The 23,655-nt window shown below is 34.6% G+C and overlaps 1 protein-coding gene across 5 annotated transcripts in view; it reads left to right on the top strand.

Annotated features, from left to right (window-relative positions):
- The window catches only part of LOC129738823 (protein unc-13 homolog 4B), a 90,636-nt gene that overhangs the window by 29,723 nt on the left and 37,258 nt on the right, over positions 1–23,655 (top strand). For 2 of the 5 annotated variants that reach the window (XM_055730117.1, XM_055730118.1), the window contains one exon: positions 1,701–2,428. In XM_055730117.1, the coding sequence (XP_055586092.1) occupies positions 1,701–2,428 (728 nt within the window). Of the gene's footprint in view, positions 1–1,700; positions 2,429–13,526; positions 13,726–16,659; positions 17,695–23,655 lie in introns of those variants that run through there. The other 3 variants (XM_055730120.1, XM_055730121.1, XM_055730123.1) reach the window with 2 other exon arrangements.

Genomic DNA, 23,655 nt, shown 5'->3' with positions numbered 1-23,655 from the left:
TTGAAAACCACTGCTTTAGACAAAGTCTTCGACTAACTCGAATAACTCAGTCTATAGTTTGAATTTTTGAAAACTGTTTTTTACGTTTGAAAGCCTTCTAATTATGTATGAAATAGGCAAAATTTGGTTTCTATTTGATTTTTTTTTTCTGTTAGTAAAAATGTAATTACAAAATCTTATAATATCTATTATTTCCAAGGCTCACAAACAATCAGCTCTCCTCATAATACCAAAAAGCATTTAGAAGCAAACGGGTTGTTGAACGTGAAAGAACAACTCTTTTCCTTTGTATATGTACAGTGATAGTGCTATTTTTATAGTAATTTAATGATAAAGTTTTTATATTTAAAAATAAAAACATTTTGCCAGAGAAAACCCGTATTGGAAAAATGGTTAGGAACGGCTATTACGGTACCAATTATCCCGCCCAGCGAGTCCGGGAAAACCGTTCAATCTGGAGAATTTAGTATAGCAATTAGACCGGAACAAATTTCAAACCCTTCTTTAGCCACTCGGAGTTGAAACATCGCAAAGAGGAGGGCAATGAAAATTAATGCGAAAAACAAATAAATTTGAATAAATTGCACGAAAGCTAGTATGCAACAAAATTGCATACTATATCATTGCACAAAATTGAGAATTTAAACGGTGAAATAACTCCTATCTTCCAAAATTTATTTCTTAGTCTTGTAATCTTTCGGATGTTTGAATTTCTTTTCGAAATTTACATCAAAAACTTAAAACTTTATTTATTCTCCCCCTCGGGTGTTTTGGAAATTTCAAAGAAAGGGGGGTGACAAAAGAAGAAATTGGTATTTGTCCCAGCCTTGATGATTCAGTAAAATATAATCATTCTTATTTGAAAACCATAATTTTGACGCGATTATTTTAAGTCTAATGAAAGTTATCGCTCATGATTTTGTAAATTTATTCCAAAATTGAATTCCAATTTTATTGAATGCTAGAAGATGTTTTTGATTGTTTGAAGTTGAAACGTTTGTTGTTAGAAAAAAAATTCTGCATATTTTTCTGATATTTTTTTTATATGCAATTATAAGTAAATCATTTTGAATACATATTTTTCAAAAATATTTATAAAAAGGAAAAAGTAAAAATTTTGCCATCATAGATTTTGAGGCCCGCATACAAATCTCATTTCTGAAGTTCGGCCCGTCAGCTGAAAATGTTGGACACCCACTCTCTAAATGTTTATTTGAATTGAGCTTTCAAGAGCATTTTGTTTGGTTCCGTCAGCATGGTTGTGGATCCGGTTTGATAGCGATCTTCGTTAGGAGAAATGTATCTGACGCTTCAAATTCGAAAACGCGTTCATTGAAAAATACCAGTTCTGAGGCGGCAAACGACACTCTCATCTTCGTAGTTCTGAATGAAAAATGAAACTGGTCTTTCTACGAATAGTTTTGCATTATCAATTCACTGATTTTTCAATCGTTTCTTACATTGGATCGACATTTGAACCTTTTTTTATTATTTTTATATACGTGAGGCTTTAAAAAGATTCGTGTTAGCTGATCATATAGGTAAGTCAAAATTAACAAGTGCTACCCAAGTCTTGAAGGTTCGTCTTTTGATTCAGATAATTTATATACAAATAAGAAGCTTTAGAGAAATCATGAAAACAAGCTATTCCAAGTCAACATATCTGTATAAAAACGTGCTTTTTTTAATTCACTTTTCAGCCGTTACCTTCGGATTTTCCATGCGAGAATGATACTAACCTAAACAGACGAAGCTTACCCATTTATGCGTTTGCCTCCAACCAGACATCGGGTTCAGCTGGCAGCCAAATGAAACCCCCTAGATTTCCAAGCGACGGTACGACCTCCATCAATCGTCGCTCTTCATCCGGTAACATCGTAAACAATGCACCATTGGCCGGTACCAGCAGCAGCTCCATCGATTCTAACTCCATCTTGTACCGCAGCAAAGCAGATAATCTCAATGTTATGGACGATGGCGAATACGAGCATGGTTTCGGTGCGCAACTGGAGCAAAGAAAATTACGTTTAAATCAAGGACCGACCAACCCTAGTGCGGCTAGCTTAAGCCTGTACAGTAAACTAAGCGGTAGTATCCAGAATTTTTTCGGTGGTGGTCGAGGTCAGTTCGGTTCGAAAAATTCCGTTCGGTCGTTTGGTGGTTTTAGCAAAAGTGAAAATAACCTTAACGAGCTCAGTAGGCGGCGTCTGGCAGGACCATCGACAGGATCTAAGGATCGAATATTTTCCTTTGGGAATCGAAACAAAGGAAAACATCGACGAAGGATCAACAATTTTCAAACCAGTGGCGGCGGTAGTTTTTTCACGTACAATTACGACGACGAGGAAGAAAGTCGGTGGAAAAAATATTTTAGTTTTAACATGAACCTGCTGCGGAAACACAAGAAGCATAACCAAGTGAATGGAGGGTAAGTCAACTTTGTAAGCATTATTGATCGATTACCGGGGCTCATTGACAGAAATATTTCAATATATCTCAGTTCCGATATATCTGATACTTATCCGTTGAAACATGATTTGTATCACATTCGTCAAAATAATAATTTTATTAATTATATTCACGGTTACGAAATTCATATTTAGGTAAAAATAATAACCATTCCAAAAAATACATAATAAATAAGGAAATAGATTTCAGATATCATTTTTTTACTCATAATTATCACACAATCTAAAAAAATGAACTAGAATTTTGCTTCAAAAGAATTTCCAAGTAGTCTTGTTTTAAAATTTTAGAATAAATAAATACTTTACACAGATTTAGAAAAAAAATGAATTCTAAAATAAAATAAATAAATTTATCGAGATTGATTGTTAGTAAAAAAAAATGTTATTTACTTTTCATCTTAATTTACATTTCTTTTCTTCCTTTTCAACTGAAGGATTGATTGAAAAATTCCGCATTAATATTTTGTATTTAAAAAAATAGCAATTTGAAATGTGAATTGACCAGGAAGGAGATGAAAGTTTTTGTTTTTAGAATACCGGAAATTTCGAATTGAAAAACATAGACAAACTTATCCAAAATATTCTCAAAAATTTAAATAGCTTGGCTTTAAAATTCGATACTTTGAAATTTGGTAAATTGATTTGAAAATTAAAATGAAATATGGATGGAATGGTTTACCATTTAAGAAGGATTTTGTTCCAATTAACACGTGGTACCAACTTATATGTATATAGAATTTAATTGATAACTCAAGGGAGAAGTATTTTGTAGCAAATGTTTTAATGATTGATTTGGTAGATTTTTGCGTCCTGAACTCGAATCTTTTGTCAACTTTGGTCTATAACATTTACCTACACTGCCGGTCAAAAGTTTGAGATCACCCTAAAAAAACATGCAAATTTATCTCATTCATATCTTGCTCATCAAACGTCGTATTGCAGATTTGAAAGGAAGCTTAGAAATTGTTGTTTTTTCATAAATTTATTCAAAAATTATATTTTAAAGTGGTAAGCATAAAAAATTTACCTGAAATTAATTGTTTTATAAAAAAAATCACACTTAAGATTCTGATTTTTTTATGATTATCACTTAAAAATGTGGGTTTTGAATGAATTTATGAAAAAAACAACAATTCCTGAGCTTTCAAATGAACCCTCCAGATCTGCAATACGATGTTTGCGTGTTTTTAAAAGAATGATCCCAAACTTTTGGCCGATACACCGTACTAAGGGGTGATCCCAAACTTTTAGACGATAACTTAAGTGTCTATTTTATTAATTAAAAGTACATTCTTAAATCTTTTGCAACATTTTTTTTTTATTGTGTTTTGAGAAGGACAGAATAAGGATTTTAATACAACTCAAATTTTGATCCACCCTATCCCGAGATGATCGGCTTTGAATATTGAGTGCGATTTTTTGGAAATGTTCAAACTTTAGGTTAAGTTAAGTTTATCATTGATAACTGATTTACTATCAAACCATAATTTAAGAAAAATCTGATTTTAATTTCGTTTATTGTTTATTCTCCAATCAATTATAGAATAATAATTTGATGATGATGATGATGCATGCTCCTTAGATTTGAAATTCAACAGTTTTTGACAATTTGGAAAATATGATTAGTGAAACGTGTTTTTGGCATTACTGCAGAAAGTTTTGAAACATGATTTCATTTAACGAATTTGTTGAAATCTACAAATCAATTAGATTTACGCTTTAAAAAAAATCTTAAATTCAATTTGGTTTATAACTTCTTTAAAAATTCGTCAAATGAGAAAAAGTAAACAAATAGAAAACTTCTTTAACTTTATTCGTAGAATTCAAAAAGTTTTGTCAAAAAAGTACTTTCTTGAATAGTTATAACCTATTTTAAAAAGTTATTTCAATAACAAAAGCTAATTTATAAAAATATAAAAATTTAGATTCAGGGCACCCAAATTAGTCAAAATTACGTTTTAAATTTATTGCACCTCGGAAAAAATCTAAATTTTGTGGCCTTGGCCTTGGGTTATTTATCAAAACTTTTTTAAATGTGATGTTGAGCTTTGAGAAGAACAGGAAAAAAAAATGAATTAGGGCTGGTATTGATTTATTGAAGAATATTTCATATCAGCAAAACATTTTTAATGACATAAAAGAATTTTGAAATCAAAATTTTTAGTAATAAAGAAGAGGATATTAGATTTTAGATTTGTTTTGCTAATTGTGTAGACCATCGTGAGAGGTAAACACCTATTACATGGTGTCCAACTATCCGATGTATAAATTAGTATATTATAAATTCATTCTGTTAAAATGGTTCGTTTCTTACTCTGTTTTTGTATAGTTACACTTCTTAATAGAAACCCATTCTAAAGACGAGTTAGAGTATTTGTATGTCAAATTTAGAGTTTTAAAACAAAAGGTAAATTGAATTGCACATTTAAATTAACAAATAGAAATAAGTATCGATTCGTAAACGTCATATAGTGCCGTAAAATAAATTTTCTCAAGCCTAGGGTGATTTAAAACTGTATTCCGCCGGAGCCGAGCCAAATTTCTGATTTTCTTGTTATCACTTATTTTTAAACACCTTTTAAGATCAAGTAACTTCCCGATATTACGGTGAAAATATAACTTGGAAAAAATCTCCATGCGGGGGGTTGAGAATTCAACTTTTCACATGTGCATCAAAGCGCTATAAAATTAAACGCCTGAGACTAGACTGTAGAATTTAGTTACCCACTATTATTAAATCGCCTTTAGGTATGCAAAGTATAATGTTCAGTTGAGTTTGTTTTAAATTCTAGTTCAAGTTTCAGAATCACGTAATTCGAAATGTGTTGCTATCAGCTTGTACGGTGTCATAAAAGAAACGAAACAAGATACGTTGGCACTTGATATCTTTCCAGCGTGAATGGTTGCTTATTTAATTTTTCTTTTCCGGCTTTTGTGGCCGAAGTCAATTTTCCTATTCACAACAAAGACCTCTGAGAAATCTAGTGACTATAGGCTTTACGTATGATCTGTTTATAGGTAACTTCGAAAGCTTGTTGTTGAGTGTTTGACAATCGTCAAAGTTCTAAATATATTTGCAATTTTGTGATTGGCCTTGTATTTTGTTTGATGACAGTTCATAGAAATGTTTGATTTGTGCTCATTATGATAATATGAAATGATACGTTAAAAATTGGAATATAACTGTCATATTTTAACATATCTGCGCAGGTTACGTCCAAGTCACAAATTACAACTTACAAAAAGCCTTTCAAGGAAACCAATTTTTATTCAGCTTTATTTTCAAAAGAGTACGAACTACCACGTTCGTACAAAGGCACGATAAACAAATAATTAGCGTGTTTGCTTCTTTTCCAGTAGACATGAAGACACACTTGAAAATGTATTCAAGCTTCCTCTTGATCTTTCCCAGTTACCTATATACATATTTAGAACCTACTATCCCAGCAACCGGCTGATCTCATTTGACGCAGCACCGGCACAATAACGTTGATTCATGTGCTTGTGATCAACCGGTTAAAAAATATTGCTTTTAGTCACACAAACTCTACAGAACTCAGTCGTAAAGCGACTACCAAGTTAGATGAGTGGCTATTTCATTTAAGCATTAATCATCCTTTAGTTTTGAATTGTTCACTTCACACATACGATTGAATGACAAATCCGAGTCTATGAGATAATTGTGGCGTTCGGATAAAATACCTAGGGCAGTATCCAGTCAAGGCCAAAAGGTTTTGTTTATGTACTATTTTTTTTGGAGGGGAAATCTATGCTGGGCAGGTTTAGAAAACACACAACATAAAATGCGTTGCGCTTGAACCAAACAACGACTGGAATATTAATCATAACGTAATATCAAAAAGTTTCGATGACAAGTTGCTTTGAAATGTGCACATTAAAAATTAAAACTTGATATGACACTTCAATTCGGTTAACTGCTAGCGAAGCGAGAAAACGTGAGTAAAATGGATTTGCGTAAAAACTAGTTAGTCCTATAGTAGCTTTGTTCAACAATTGATAAAAATCGGTTTCAACTGATTTCTGTCAACTGGAAGATGTTCAACGAGCCAATGTTTTGGCCGAAACTAGTCAGGTTGTTGTTCATTGGAGCAAGTAGAAACTAGTCGAAACCAATCCAGCTCGGCAGCAGGATTCGTTTCGACCTGGTAGAAATCGGTCGAAGTCAATTGGAAAGAGACAGGTGATCAACTGTCAATCCATTTCCACTTGTTTCGACCGGTTTCGTCTAGGTTTCATTGAACAGACTTAGTGTTGTACTCGGAGCTAACGCACAGGTCGCCTACTCTCGCTGGTTGTCCAGCACCGAATATCCCATCGTGCTTTGCTAAACTCTTTGCAAAGCAAGCATGTACAAACACATAGGGTGTCCCAAAATTGCATAACTTCTGGGAATCTGGTGGCTCACCCTCCAAATGGTAGATTAGGATGTGCAGAACAAACTTTTGTATGGGGCCGACTAAAAAAAAATCATGTATAGAGGTTCCGCAAGCGCGATCTTTGAAAAAAGTCCACTTTCAATAGATTTGATTTTAAATAAATTCTGGGTCCAAAAATTTTCATGAAACTGATATATTTTATATTTTTTTAATTTTGTTTATGTTAAACACTACACGTAGAAAATAAAAAATGAACCAAATTTGTATCAAAATGGAAACAATCTGATTGGAAACTACAAACCTCATTTAATTCCTATTCATTTTGTATGATTCATTCTTCAGACCCGAATGACATCTAAAGGTTAAATGGTCTTTAATAAATATTATTATTATTGTATGATTCATAAATCTTCTATGCTTCTGTATTTCTTTTTTTTGTTGATTTTTCAGAAATGCCATGTCCTCCTCTTCCTCTTATTCGCTACTTTATTTAATGTTCTGCCTTCTTCCCCAGGATTATAAATAAACTCATAGTGTCAAGATTTTCTAATTAATTCCAATTGTCAATAGCAATGGTATGATAATAAGCTATATTATTAAATAAGAAACATTAAAAAATGCAAATTAGAACGATCATTAAAGCAATTTTAACATCAAAACTTTCAAAACGTTCTGTTGAAATATCCAAACACATTTTGTTTACTATTTTCACAGAGAACAGACGTACAAGCTCGAACAAAAAATCGTCAAAAAAGTGTGTAAAATTTCAAATGCTTTCATCCAAAAAATACGTTAGAAATTGACTACAAACAGTGCCATCTATTGCGCCGTTCAAAAGTTATAAATCAACTTTAAAGTGTCCAATTTTCAAAAAGGCGTAATCGTATATGAACTCACAAAAAATGAATCCAATGTCTCAGTAAAATGGACGGCTTTAATGTATTGCTAAATAAATGAAATCAGAGTTACTTTATACTGGGCGAAATTTCACTTTCTTTATTTTGGCACCACTATGACAGTTAAGATATCTAACAGCTTCGGTTTAAGTTTTCACATTTCTTGAACAGTAATTTATGTAAGAAAATGTATCATCTATGTCCAGTCAAATACAAGAACATTCTTGACGATCAGTCTTACCCAGCAGTAGTGATTCTAGGCATTTCATAGCGGGTGATTTTCACATATCACTTAAGCATCCAGCTGTTTAAAACTATGTATTTCTAACAAATTTGAAGGACAAAGATAATATCTAACTTTTATGATTATTTTTTTCATGCAACATGATGAACGTTCGTTCATCAAGCTTCGAACGAAACTTCAACAGCGATTTTCTTGAAGCATGCTAAGCAGTACATATGACCTATAGAAAACTGACTGAAACTTAGTCAGCTTTGTTTTGACAGTTCTCTTTGGTGTGTTTGGAGACATCTGGTGGCCCAGCCAAAAGACAAAAATTGGTTCAAAAAGGGTGTTGGGATTTTTACACAATTTTCGTGGGCTAGCTTGTATGTCTGTTCTCTGTGCTATTTTTAAACTTCTGCAAAAGCTCAACAGCTTGAAATAAGTATTTTTAGCACAAATTAGACACACAATAAAAAAAATTTAAAGAACGACTTTAGCTTAAACGGATGATAGAGTTTTCGAATAATTTATTTTAAGTTCGAAAGTTATTTCAAAGTTTTTATAATTGTTTATCATATAAAGATTTTTATGGACTGTAAAAGTGATGCTCATTGTTGAATTGTGAATTCTAACGATATTGATCATGCGTTGAAATCACTCTTCCGAAATATGGCTATTTTCCTTGATTTTGTTTGATCTTAGATTTAAAAAAATGTATTTTAGAGATTTTATTGCGGTTAGAATGGCAGCATTGGCAAAAAATTCCATTTGACTTGTGGAATACTTAGGGACTCAAATGACTTCTTAGGGAACTTCAGGGACGAATATCAAAGGATCTTATTTTAACAGCTTAGTTACAACTGTTTTGTGATTTAAGTCTTCCTCGATATTGTTAATTTATTTTTTTTGGTCATTTCTAAACCTACTTGAAAAAAAAGTTTTTTGTCCATTTCTTCATTTTTTTGCACTGTTGATCATTTTTGTTGTTTTCGACATATTATCGTTTTTTAATATTTTGATAAAATTTGTGTTTTTTCACTTTTTTTTGTGCATTTTTGACATTCTTGTCACTTTTTGTGACTTTTGGTATATTTTAAAATTTTTTTACTATGAATGGCTAACTTTTTTCTCTTCGTACAATCGTGAAAAAAACTGAGGCAGGGAGTTGATTTGCACTGATGAGTTTCCAAAAACGATCTTATTCAGTTTTCACAAGCTACATAACAAGTTAAAAACTAGGAGGAACAAAAAGGAGAATCACTTTATCCATCAACAAAACTTTAATAATTTAAACATTTTCTTATAAATATTTTTCGAAATTTGATAGGAGTATCTTCAATCTAAAGGATCGTTTTTGAAATCACATTAATGTATCAGGAACATGAATTAGGAAAACAAGTTAGTTTAAAGAAAATTCATACATTTTTTTTACTTTACTATTAAACTTTTTTTCATTGCCTCAAAGTTAGAAATAGGAGTTTCCTTAAGAAAAATCTAGGAGTATAGGAGGTGAAGGAAAACCCGATCACACCATTAACCAAAATGGATCCTGATCTATAACCTTCCCCTACTAACAAAACCCTTTCCATGGATATTTGAATATAGGTTCGCAGACGTATAGACGGTTCCTATAGTTGGTGAAATTGACTTACCTTTAGTTCTAAATTTTTCAAAATTAATCTTTGGAAAACAAAGAGACAAAAGGTTGTTAATTGACCCTTTGAAATATCCAACTAACAATCCCTCCTTTTCCTCATTGACTACTAGGACGTGGCCGGCGCCTTTATTGATCATTTTCAAAGGGAGAGCATGAGTTTTGTGCATTGTGAATGAACTGCTAGTCCCAAGCACCATTCTTTTGGCCCTTGCACAAAGCTGATGGCCTCGATCAATCACGGAGTAGCAACCATTGGCGAGGTAGAACTTGTTCTGCTTAGCCACGCCAGCGATCATGGAATATGAAGTGCGTAAGTTGAATAAATTCTTATCAAATATGTTATCTGAAGTTTTAAATGAATTATCATATCTAAGCACTTCAAGTTCAATGATTTAAGGTGGATATGAGTAATCAACTAAGCTAAGCTAAGCTAAGCTACTCCCTTCTTCCCCAGGCTCCACTGCATCATCCAACACAAACTCTTTTCTCAGCAGTAAAACTCTCCAAAACCCCAGCTCCAATCAAAACTAACCAAGTAACCATAAGCACTGAAAACTAGCACCAATTCTGCTCTAACGTCAGCTACAGAGCTTGATTCTGTGCATCATATTAGCCATGTGAGCCAAGTTTGGCGAAATTAACTGCGGCTTTAGTGCAGAAGCTGGCATAACCCTATACAAGCACTGTGCTGTGCTAAGTTGATGCTATAGCGTTGGCGGGCAAAATGCTGGGAAAATGCAAATGGCGTTCAAATGAGGTACAAACCATGCGGGTAAAAAAAAATCGATTTTTGTTTGGCTCCATTTTTCTGTCATGATAATGAAACTTTGCTTATGTTGCTTTTTGCTTATGCATATTGAGGGGATCTCTTGGGTTGCATTTTCACATGTTTTTTTTTTAGTTTTCGGGTGAAGATGACCTGGAATCGAACTCATAACATCTATGGCTCTGACATTTGACATTGACTCTGCTTGTGAACCTATCAGGTCCGCGCTAAATCTTTGAAAAAAAGCTCTATTTGAATCAAATTTCTAGCAACCGGTGCCCTAAATTTGCATAAATTCAGCATCAATCAATGCTAATGTGCTTTGGCCTCATGCCACTGTAGTGCTTACATTGTGCAAAAAAGCATTAAAGCAAGCTTGTGTGATGCCAATTTAATGCTTAGAAAATATAGCATTTTTTATTCTGATTTAGAGCTATGTTGCATTTCAAAAGCATTGTGCAAAGCTGATAAAATGCTAGTTGCATTTTGAAAAAGTGGTATAAATCTAATATGATGCACCATAGCACTCGAAGGGCTGTTGTAGAGCAAAATTGCACTTGATGTGCTGATATAGTGTAATTTAGCACTCGAATGCTAGTGTAAAGCTAACAAAATGCAAAGCTTTAGTGCTTATGGTTACTTGGGTACAATAAGACCTATCGCCACTCGCAGACACACATGCCATCTTCTCATGCATCTTCAACTTCTTTCCAAAATCGCATATCTAAGACGGAACGCCTTAGGAACAATTCAAAGCACCGTCATCCAGTTTTACTTGAGACACGACCATCAAAATATACTCACACACACCTCCTTACAACCTCGGTGGTTTATCAACAATCGTCGACTCGCTCACTCAGCATAGCGTTACAACAAATCCTTCCTTCCATCATCTTCGAACAGTGTCAGCACAGCTTTCAAATTTGTTCAGAACATCCTTTTGAAAAAACACCTCAAAACACAGTATTGTTTTTCTCCACTTATCATGATTCCTAAGCCATTCATTTCATCAGTAGTCTTCTTCCTTTTCAAAAAAACAAAATGTCTTCTGTTCATCTCAGCAAGGAACTACTTTTTTCCCTCATTTTCAGCATTGAAGCTATTTCCAGCATTTTAGCTAATTCCAGCATTTAAGCTAATTCCAGAATTGAAGCTAATTACAGTATTGGAGCTATTTCTAGCAATTAAGCTCATTCCACCATCTTCTTTTTTTTTCAGCATCAAAGCTACGATTGTCTGATAGTTAACCACTATTTCTGCATTCAAGCAATTTTTGTTTTTTCCGTTCTGTTTCAACAAACTTACCTAAATTGGAAGCTATTTTAAAAATCCTCGTCACCAATATAGTGTTGTACACGGAGCTAACGTACAGGTCGCCTGCTCTCGCTGGTTGTCCAGCACCGAATATCCCATCGTGCTTTGCTACACTCTTTGCAAAGCAATCATGTACAAACATACACACATGCATCAATAATTAGACTACGGGTAATGAAGTATAAAATGCTTCGTCACCTTTTTAGGACGATACAACAAGTCCCAATGTCAGAATTTGTTTTTGTTCAGAATTCAGATTCAGAATTCAGGTTCAGAATTCAGATTCAGAATTCAGATTCAGAATTCAGATTCAGGATTCAGATTCAGAATTCAGATTCAGAATTCAGATTCAGAATTCAGATTCAGAATTCAGATTCAGAATTCAGATTCAGAATTCAGATTCAGAATTCAGATTCAGAATTCAGACTCAGAATTCAGATTCAGAATTCAGATTCAGAATTCAGATTCAGAATTCAGATTCAGAATTCAGATTCAGAATTCAGATTCAGAATTCAGATTCAGAATTCCGATTTAGAATTCAGATTCAGAATTCAGATTCAGAATTCAGATTCAGAATTCAGATTCAGAATTCAGATTCAGAATTCAGATTCAGAATTCAGATTCAGAATTCAGATTCAGAATTCAGATTCAGAATTCAGATTCAGAATTCAGATTCAGAATTCAGATTCAGAATTCAGATTCAGAATTCAGATTCAGAATTCAGATTCAGAATTCAGATTCAGAATTCAGATTCAGAATTCAGATTCAGAATTCAGATTCAGAATTCAGATTCAGAATTCAGATTCAGAATTCAGATTCAGAATTCAGATTCAGAATTCAGATTCAGAATTCAGATTCAGAATTCAGATTCAGAATTCAGATTCAGAATTCAGATTCAGAATTCAGATTCAGAATTCAGATTCAGAATTCAGATTCAGAATTCAGATTCAGAATTCAGATTCAGAATTTAGATTCAGAATTCAGATTCAGAATTCAGATTCAGAATTCAGATTCAGAATTCAGATTCAGAATTCAGATTCAGAATTCAGATTCAGAATTATGATTTAGAATTCAGATTCAGAATTGAGATTCAGAATTCAGATTCAGAATTAAGATTCTTCAGATTCAGAATTCAGAATTTAGATTCAGATTTAATATTTTGATCTAGAATTAATTTCTATCCGTTCTTTTTCAACACCTACATTTTACTTGTGTTCTTCTTTTATCAATCTATTTTTTCTAAAATCTTGAATGTTCTCACCCTGATGGAAAAACATTTATCCGTAATAATTCATTCTAGAATGCAGACTCCGAATTCAGATTGTGAAATGAAATCTTAGGTACAGAATTCGGATTATGAACGTAGTTTTGTTTTTGGTGTCGAAGGATTTGTTGGATGCTTTCCTTGGTTTTTCGGAGCATTATCTTAACCTTAAACTTCTATAGATAGAAACACAGTTCCGATGGACTGAGGGAGGGGCTTTTGTTGACCACATAATTTGCAAACAGTTCTTTCCGGTTGATGGGAAATGTAATTTTCAGTCTAGCCCGACGGTCGATTCATTCTCCACAAATATGCAACCTTTTTGGCGTGACCGACTGGCTGGTATTTCGTTTTTAATTTTATTTACACTCACTTCCAGCTAGCTACAAGTTGCTAGCCAATATGGTGTTGTTGGGTAGTGTTCGTTGTGTCTGAGCTGAACAAAACCGATGGCAGTGTGGTGCGTGTTTTCTCAGCAAAAAGTCAGCATCATCATCAACAATCACGTCGTGAATTGCTGCTGTTAGCTCAGCGTTCCTAGAGCCAGTCACTTTTGTGCTTTTCGCCCAAGTTGATCGTTATATAGCCGCGTGGTCGCCATCGATTCTTTAAGAAAAAAAGCCGTCGCCGCCTTCGTCAAATTTTTTTTTTACAAACACAATTCGTCATTCTCTTTAGTCAAGGCCCTACTTGCAGTGTAAAATTTTAACGGTTCCGAAAAAAAAACAGTGATTGAAGTGAGTCTATCCCATCTTTTAAGCGTTGTTCTATCACTTGAATCGTTCTGGGTGAATGCCGACAACCAAAGTTGCTAAATTAAGGGTTCCTCATTCTGAAAAGGCATGACTAATATCTCTTTTGCATGGTAAGGTCAACTGGAGCCGCTTGTAGACGGAGCCGCTTGTAGACGGAGCCGACTTCAGCTTTGTTCAATACTTTCCAATTTGTCTGACGTCATTTCGACTGTAATTGATGTGATCATTTTGAGAAATGGGATTCTCCAGAACTTCGGTCCACTAACTTTGGCTACAATTTCGAAGCCAACGTGTAACCAAAACAAATGTAAGAATAAACGGAGAATGAAGGTCAAGGCAAACCAACCAAAACGCCTGCGCTTTGCCGAAGAGAAGGAATAAAAATAGTGCTGTTTACTTCTTGCAATGCAATCTTTCGTAACTCGTCCCTAGATTGATAGCCTAGATTCATTCTCACATTTCTTGTTTTCGTTTCGCCAAACGATGATGTCCTTGTTTAAACTAGGTATGTGTTTGATGTTAATTGTCAGAAATATTTTCTGAATTAAATAATTTCATCCCACTTATTTTTGTTTTGTAAAAGTTTTTTGTGATGTTTATATGATTGAATGTGAAACAGTTCATTAACTTTTTAAGGCATGTGCACATAAGGCATGTATGTAATGTGTGAAAAAAGATTTTTTTGAGATGTCGTAAAATATCAGAAAGCCAAATCTGCAAATAAGCATTAAAATTTCCAACTGCTACTCTGCCGCTGGAATTATGCTGTCACATGTTACATTTTGATATGTGAGGTGTTTTGGTGTCTACCACCTCGTTGCTATGAATATTTTTATTATATTTAATAAAAACATGTTTTTTAGACTGAACTTGATGTATCTATCAAAAAACGGCAAACAAAATTTTAAAATAAGTCCTGTAGGCACAAAAAGTAGGAAATTTCAGAATGTAGGGCAACGGACCTATTTTGGACCGCTTTGGGAAGTGGATATGCTATTTTCTTGAATAAAAATGTAGATGTTACTATTTTTGACTGCTTTATCGGTTCATTACAAAGATCAAGGCTTTTTCTATCTAAACATATCGTCGTTTGTTGAAATGTAACAAGATTTGAGCCTAAAAACGCATACCTTCGATCATTACTCTGGTTGGTATTTTGGACCACCAGGTTTCTACCCTCTGGACCTATTTTGGACCACCCTTAAACTAAATAAGTTTTTTTTCTATACTTTGCTATATTCAGATAATCTTGTCTTTTCTTATTCTTGTACAAAACTTAACTTTGTTTGTTTGATGATAATAGAGTGAAAACAGAAAAGCTTCTCCGTTATATAGTGTGTTTCAAATGTTTTGAAAATTCTGACAGCACACTGCAATCTCGGTAAAGTTTGTTCTGCAGTGTTAAATACTGGCCAGTTGGCTCACCTTTAGGATCAATTTTCAGAACGCATATCTCCTTCAAGTGACCCAATGATAAGTTATAAAAACTGACATCATCAACTCCGCGACATCAATTGATGCAATTTGTCTTCCAAAACCATAGTGGATTTGGTTTTACTTCAGTTTTTTATCAAACATAGATTCAAAATGATAAAAAGTGCGAATATTATACTATCTTTTTAATTTCACAAAAAAAATCAGTTTTATCTTTAAAACAACTTTTGTTCTTGGAAAAAAAAATTATCGTTGGAGTAAATTTTTCAACAGTTTTTTTTAAATTGCATAACTACAGGGGCTGAAAAACTAGATTTTCAGTACTTTCTCGCTTGTAATTTTTACACATTTCAATATTTTTTCCCAAATTTTTAAACATAAATAGCTATAGTTAAATATATATTTGGTTAAAATTGTTCTAATATTAACGGAGATATTTCAACTGTTACAACAACTAAACTCGTTGCATATTTGCCGATGTTTTGTCGTTTTTTTCCTCCTCCTTTAGACGGAGTTTATATTTCGTCTCTTCTACTTGACAAAGAATTTTTTCTCAACCCTGAATGGTTTTAACTTCTAGAGCAAACTGTCAATAATTTTTCATGAAACATAAAAGAATGACCTTATTAAAAATTGGTGCAAGTCCAGTTTTCTCATGTTTTTAAGCTTCTTTAATCTGCAGGTTTTGACAACTGATTATCAAACATTTGACATTAATGTGGACTGTTAGATTAACGTTTTAAACCACGTCAATAGTGCACAAAAAGTAAGTTAAAACAATGATTGGTTTGGTTTTATGCCGATTCAAGTAAACTCTGTCTAAAGGCGAGTTTGGCATTCAACAAATTGATTAAATAAAATAATGAAAAAATTCTAAATTTCATTTATGATAACTGATTTAAATAGTGTGCATAGTTCTTTCATATCGTCGTTCAACGTCTTTTTACGTTCATTTAAATTTAACAGCAAGTTTAATACCCAGGTTATGTTGAGTGATCCAAAATAAGTCCCTAAGAAATAAAGCAGGACCTATTTTCGACATGAGTCTAATTGCTATTAATACAAGTTTTTTTGGTTCTTCGAGCTTGAAAACTAGTTTTCAAGTGTTTTATCATAGCTGTGAACATATTTGTAGTTGTTAAATTCATCACAGCTATGCAGAAAACCTCTTGAAAGTTGACTCCAATAATGGCACGTCCTCCTGAAATGGCCTTGATTCGGTAAAACTGTGAAAAATCACAACTTTATTTTCAATTTTCTCTACTTTATCAGCTCATTTGAGTGAATTTTTCGATACGATTAGAATCAAAAGAAGTAGCTTTAACTATATTTGTTCAATATTTTCACGATTAAAATGATTTATGAGAGAAATGTTGTAAAAGAGCTTCAAGGTGGTCCAAAATATGTACCCGGTCCAAAATAAGTCCGTTACCCTAACATGTGACAATTATGCTTCCAACGGTAGTACTGTGTTGTTAAGAGCATTCAAATAGTCTATTTTTACAGCATTTCTTGCATATAAATGGATTGGACCAGCAATTCACTTCAATGTTTGCTTGTTTTCATAACACCTACGGAGTCAGCACGATCGTTACGAATTTAGAAACTAACTGATAAGTTGAGCAATTTCACACTTTTGTGTTTGCTTGAGTGGTTTTTCAAGATAAACCTTTTTAATTTGTGACTTGACTCGTAATGATCATGTTAACAGCAAGGTTGCCGAAATCACAGAAGAATCTATAATTTTACAGAATTTTGAGCCAATTTTCCCCACGAGTACTGGTTCAAAAATTTTAAGTTTGAATTCTGGGAAAAAATGGATGCATCGTAATTGGAAATACTTATAATCTTATAATAAACGACTGGAAACCTCCTTAAACTTTCTCCTTCTCAAATTGTGTATGATTTAAAAAAAAATTGCACTTAGGTTTGTTCCTTACTGTTTGTTGTTTATTCTATCAAAGATAAATGCTAGACTACATTAAGATTTTGTAGGCAAATATTTGCTGTTTTCTCAAACGCATTATTTTATCCGACGTTCGATTGTATGCAAATATTTATTATAAAATATGTATAACAAAACATTTTAAACGCGTTACTCCGACGATGTAAGGTAGATAATGATTATTTCACTATACAGTTGACAATTGGATTGATTATAGGCTGCAGCGTTCTGCCTTATGAAGATAGAGATCGGTACATTTATCGCTGGCAAAGCTGGCAACCGATCTTCAAATGTATTTGCAACGATTTAATTTGCGAGAACAGCCCCTGATCGAGTCGGCAGCTGAGTGAGAAATAATGAATTCGATGACACTGGAATAGTTACCTACTACCTACATACAACTAATAATGACGTTGGTAAAAATATCTCGGGCCTCGCCTTTAACTGCGTGTTTCCCCAGTTTTGTGTGATTCCAGATGCATTGTTTGAAGTTCAAATCCGTTTCGCATTGAAATTTTCGTGCTCGTGGTTTGTCGTGTTGCTAAAATTTCAACTTCAAAGATGTCATTCAGGTAGTATATATTTCCATACTCCAACAAGTTTTTTAAAAATTTTAAAGCGTGCTTTCCCATGATTTACAAATGATCTGGGGGAGGGGGATGACCAATGGCAGTCCCAAGAGACTTCCTTGAGGCACATCTTTGGGGAGTTTAAAGGGTTTGAAAAAACGCAACCTATAAACACTATCCTTTATATAAAAAAAATCTTATGTGAGCTTTCATTACGGCGTCGTATGAAACATCTTAAAAATTAACAGATAGGTACATGCAGTAAATACAGTAGCACACTAAGCACGCCTCGCTTGAAGAAAAAAAAAAACAAATAATGGTAGGGGAAAACTGTACAAGACGCAACAGCGGGGTAAGATGGCCTATGCCATTCTGCCTCAAAAATACACTAACCTATGGTATTGAATAATGTTTTTCTTCATTTTTATTGTAGCAAACAAACTTATCCATTATTTATTAGATGAAAAGTTCCCAAAAATGAGTTTAGTTCTTAGAAACAGAAGGATTAATGGAATCAGCGTGAAACCAGTTTTTTCATGGGTAACATATAAGGTTTTATGGTGAACCAGCTTGCGCAATCTGATGAAACTACAGCCTATCGTTTTTCCACTTGTATGCACTTTCGAAAAACTATAAATATTTTGTTGTACAATTTTAATTTCCCACAAATTTGAACTAAAATCAATCTCAAAATCAAAATCAATATCAAAACAAAATGCCATTTTGCTGACTCCCAAATTACGATAACAATGCATAATTATGACAAATTTCGTCCTTGTTCGAGTAAAAAAGTGCACCAAAATTCTGGTGCACCAAAATTCTGCCGCCATGTTGGTCGCGAAATCAGTCAAGAAATCGAATTTCGTTGCCTACCTGAAGGCGTTTTATCTATAAGGGTAAAAAAAAAGTATATAGGGGAGAGTGGGGATACTTGATCCCCTTTTCTTATTTTCACCATATCTTTTTGGAAAAATTAAGCAACTCGCCGTCTTTGACATTTTCTGACAGCTTGTAACTTCAAGTTTCTATGCTCCAAAAATTAGAACGATACTTGAACCCGTTGATGAACTAGAAGCATTTTCGTGGGAGTAAAAAAAATGCGATTTTTCTGAAGTTAGGGGAGACTTGATCCCCTATTGAAGGAGACTCGATATTTTATTCAGGAAGCCCTAATCCTTGTATAAAAATCAAACAAAACCCCAAGATAGAATGTTAATTGACTATTTTAATCATGTTTGTTCTCATTTCACAATTTATAGCAGACATAAGAAGAAAATTCTATAACTTTGTCTCAACGCTAATAACATTGCATACTTAAAGGCGCTTTTTTTATAATTAAGAAAAAAATAATTATTTTTGCTCTTTTCTTTGGACAATTGTTTGATAAATATTAGTTTTTGGATGAATATTAGTAATTTCGTAATCAGCAATCATAACGATCAGTTCAGAAAAAGAATATGCCGTTTGGAAGGGGGATCAATTGTACCCAACTCTAGGGGATCAATTGTACCCATAATCAACATTTTAGAAAACTTTTTCTGAAAAAAGTTGAGAGTTTTCCATTGCTTTGAAAATATGGCATTATGAAGTTCATTTTACGCTCGAACGATTGATACATTGGAAAAAATATTTTTTTCATAATTTTCCCATGTAAGGAACATTTTAAAGTGATGAAAAAAGATCTTCAAGTTACATTTTGTGAAATTTTTCAAACAAAGTTCAATAACTCAAACAATTATTATGTTAAAATTTTTTAAACTACAAGTATTGTTATTTTGCTCATTTGGGCACATTTTTCTAGAACATTTGATCTTTGTAAGACATTCCAGTTTCGAGATATAGCTAAGGAATCAAGTATCCCCAGGGATCAAGTATCCTCATTCTCCCCTAAAGTACATATGGCGCGTTCTGTCCAATAGTTTTGGCGATCTACCCCGCGGTTTGTTTTCTGACTGTTTCACTTTTTTACAAAAATATATTCAAAATCGTGTTTTTTTCATATTTTTTCTTCTGGATAAAACGTAAATCTGTTTCTTTGATGATTGTTATCGCTGTAAACAGCGATTATGCTTAACTAGTGCGTCTTGTACAGTTTTCCCTAACCTACATCAGCACATTTGTGCAAGTTAATTCATGTTAATAAGCATGATTTAGACAGTTTTTCATCAATTATGCTCAGTGTTCGGCACAAAAGCGCTAATCCGCTATTCGCTAGTTAGTCCGCTAACTTTTTGTTAGCGGTTTAATTTTGCCGCTAAGTTTGGATTGATTTAGCGAATTGAAAAGTTCCGCTATTTTTTGGTTCCGCTAATTGAAGATCGCTAACTCCCATAGATTTGTATCAATCTCTCGAATTCTTAGTGATAGAATAAACTTTTTTTCAATAATCAAGTCAAACTGACATTGTGCATCATTCTGATTGCTTAATTGGATTCATTGGAGGAATGCGTACTAGAGATAGAGAAAAGATGTGTTTAGTGTCATTTTTCACTCTTTAAGCACTTTTTTTTAGCAACTTTTAGAAGAAGATAACAATAAAAGGTGTTAAACAATATAAAACTATTTTCAACATCTCTTCATCAGCATTTGTTTTCAAGTGGTTGAGCTATTTACTTTTCACAATACTATTTTCTAGAGATTTTACAGACCAGCTTATATAAATATAAGATAATATCACTATTGTAGTCTTCGTTTTAAGTTCAAATAGAAATTGTATAAACGTTTGACATTGCTCCTGCAAATTTGAAAAAGGAGAAAACAGGTTAAAGATTTTAAATGAGGATTATGAAAAATAATGCCAAAACAAAAAAACAATGAATTGCACAAAAGATTATTTGCAACAAAATTGCATACTATCTACTTTGCACAAAACCAATAAATCGAGTAAATTTTTAACCAACTTTTAAATAAAAGAAAGAGAGATATTGTTCCCATTTTCCACATTCTGTTCTTTTACTTACTTACTTAATGATCCCGCGCCGATCCTCCGGTGCATAGGGCCGTGGTAAAAGACCTCCACTGTTGACGATCCGGAGCCAGCGTCTTCACCTGGTCCCAGTCAAGATTCTCGTCGACAGTTCGGATTTCAGCGGCTAGGCTTCGCCGCCACGAATTTCTGGGTCTGCCTCTTCTTCGATGACCTTCTGGATTCCAATCTAGCGCCTCTCTGCAAATCTCGTTTTCATCTCTTCGCAGCGTGTGCCCAATCCATCTCCACTTACGTTCCCGAATCTCGATTTCTAGCGCCTTTTGATGACACCGGCGATGTAGTTCCTCATTCGAGATCCAGTTGCCAGGCCACCAAGCGCGGATGATATTCCGCAGGCAGCGGTTTACAAATACTTGCAGTTTTCGCGTCGTCACCGCATATGTGCACCAAGTTTCGCACCCGTACAGCAATACGGATTTGACGTTTGAGTTGAAGATTCGGATTTTTGTTCGTAGAGAGATCTGGCGTGACCGCCAGATGTTTCGGAGACTCGCCAACGCAAATCGGGCCTTTCTGATCCGTGTTTCGATGTCTTTTCTGGTACCCCCATCAGGCGTAATCTGGCTACCAAGATACTGGAAGCACTCCACTTTCTCAACTTGTTGCCCAGCTACCATGAAACTGGAGGGATTTCCTGTGTTGATCTCCATCGACTTGGTCTTTCCGACATTGACTTTGAGACCTGCTGCCTTGGAACTTTCGGTGAGGTCGTCGAGTTTGCTCTGCATATCTGGTTGTGTTTGGGCGAGCAAAACAATATCGTCAGCCAGGTCAAGGTCGTTCAGTTGCTCCATTGTTGAAGGATTCCACGGCAATCCTCGGTTCGGTGCACAGTCAATCGATCCAATCAGAATCTCATCCATTACGATTAGAAAAAGTAGCGGTGATAGAATACATCCTTGTCTCACTCCAGCAGTTACCGGGATTGGTTCGGACAAGACACCGTCGTGCAAGACCTTGCACGAAAATGCCTCATACTGTGCTTCGATGAGATGGACTAGTTTCTCTGGGACCCCTCGTCGCCTTAGAGTCGCCCAGATGTTTTCATGGTTAAGTCGGTCGAATGCTTTTTCGAAATCAACGAACACCAGCAGAAGAGAGTCCTGGAATTCGTTGATTTGTTCCAGTATGATTCGTAGCGTTGTGATGTGGTCCACACATGATCGTCCGGATCGGAATCCAGCTTGTTGCCGTCGGAGTGTAGCGTCTATTTTCTCCTGGATCCTGTTCAGAATCACTTTGCAGAGTACTTTGAGGGTTGTACAGATCAACGTTATGCCTCGCCAGTTACCGCACTCTGTCAGGTCTCCTTTCTTCGGGACCTTTACAAGGATACCCTGCATCCAGTCGGCCGGGAATGTTGCAGTATCCCAGATGTCAGCGAAAAGACGGTGCAACATTTGTGCTGATAGGGCAGGGTCGGCTTTCAGCATTTCAGCAGGGATACAATCGATCCCAGGTGCTTTGTTGGATTTCATGTTTTTGATTGCCGCTTCTATTTCAGCCAGCGAAGGCGCTTCCGAGTTGACGCCATTTATGCGACTTACTGTTGGCGCTTCGAGCTGCAGATTCTGTTGGCCATCGCTATTCGTGACTCGGAAGAGTTGTTCGAAGTGCTCAGTCCATCGTTTGAGCTGATCTGTTCGATCGGTCAATAACTGACCTGCTCGGTCTTTTAGCGGCCTTCTTGCATTAGTCCTTGCACCACTGAGGCGGCGAGAAATGTCATAAAGTAATCGGATATTTCCATTGGCGGCGGCTCTTTCTCCCTCTTCGGCTAGGGATTCTGTTCTTTTGCTCTTACTTTAATTGTTCGAAAATCGTTTATTTTAATTTATAGAACACAGAAACTCGTTAAAACTCCTATCTTTGACAGTTTTGGTTTTGTTCATATAATTTTATGAAAATACAATCAATGTATCTAATTTTAAATTAAATACTTGAAACTTCATTAATTACCCCTTGGGGAGTTGGAAAAATCGAAAGGGGGAAGTGCGTGACTAAAGATAAATTTAATATTTGTTCCGGCCTTAATGTTGGTAAATTGTTAGCGATTAGCGCTTTAAGCTTAAAGCGATAACTTTGTTGGCACATTTAGCGTTTTGAACTAGCGATCGCTAACTTTGTATGAGTTAGCGATTTAATTAGCGGCGCTAATTTTTCAGTTAGCGATGCCGAACACTGATTATGCTTATGAAAAAATTAAAACCACATACATAACATTGTTAGCCAAAAGGTTCCTCTCTCCACAAAAAACATACACACAATAAATTTGTTGAAACTTTCCCACGAAAACCCGAGTTCCGATTAATTCTTCTCTTAATTCGTACGGTGTCCCCTCTTTCAAGAAGGGCGAGGGACTACAAACTTCGTAGGAACAATTCCCGGCATCAAAAAGTTCTCAATGCCGATTTTCACGACGAATGTTAAGGCGCTTGGAGCAAATTTTCTACAGTTTTGGTTTTAGAGGAAAAGAGGTTTTTTTAAGATGTGGCGCAACGAAATTGAAAGGGTTTTTAGGTTTACAACGAACTCTAGACATATATTGTGATGAAAATTCGGATTCTTTTCAAATTTAATTGTCTATTCGGTTGTATACTGTTTACCGGAATACCATTAACCGGAAGTACCATTCACCGGAATACCATATACCGGACTATACCATTAAATTTGGGTGATAGCATGGAGAACAATATATCTTTCAAGTTCTAACGCGCAGCGTGAGGAGTCGGCTTCCAAAACGATTTTTAAAAGTTTTCGGATAAACGGGATACAATCATAGATTTTTACTAAAAAAATCTTAATCCGGTAAATGGCATTCCGATAAATAGTGCATTCCGTTTGATGTCAGTCCGGTAAATGGTTCATTCCGGTAAATAGCAGTCTGGTAAACGGTTCATTCTGGTAAATGAATTTCCGAATAGCAGTCCGATAAATGGTTTTTGGAATTCCGGTAACCAGTATACAACCGTCTA

The sequence above is a fragment of the Uranotaenia lowii genome, chromosome 1 (assembly GCF_029784155.1).
Source record: "Uranotaenia lowii strain MFRU-FL chromosome 1, ASM2978415v1, whole genome shotgun sequence".
Lineage (NCBI taxonomy): Eukaryota > Metazoa > Arthropoda > Insecta > Diptera > Culicidae > Uranotaenia > Uranotaenia lowii.
This window is presented reverse-complemented; position numbering and strand designations above follow the sequence as displayed.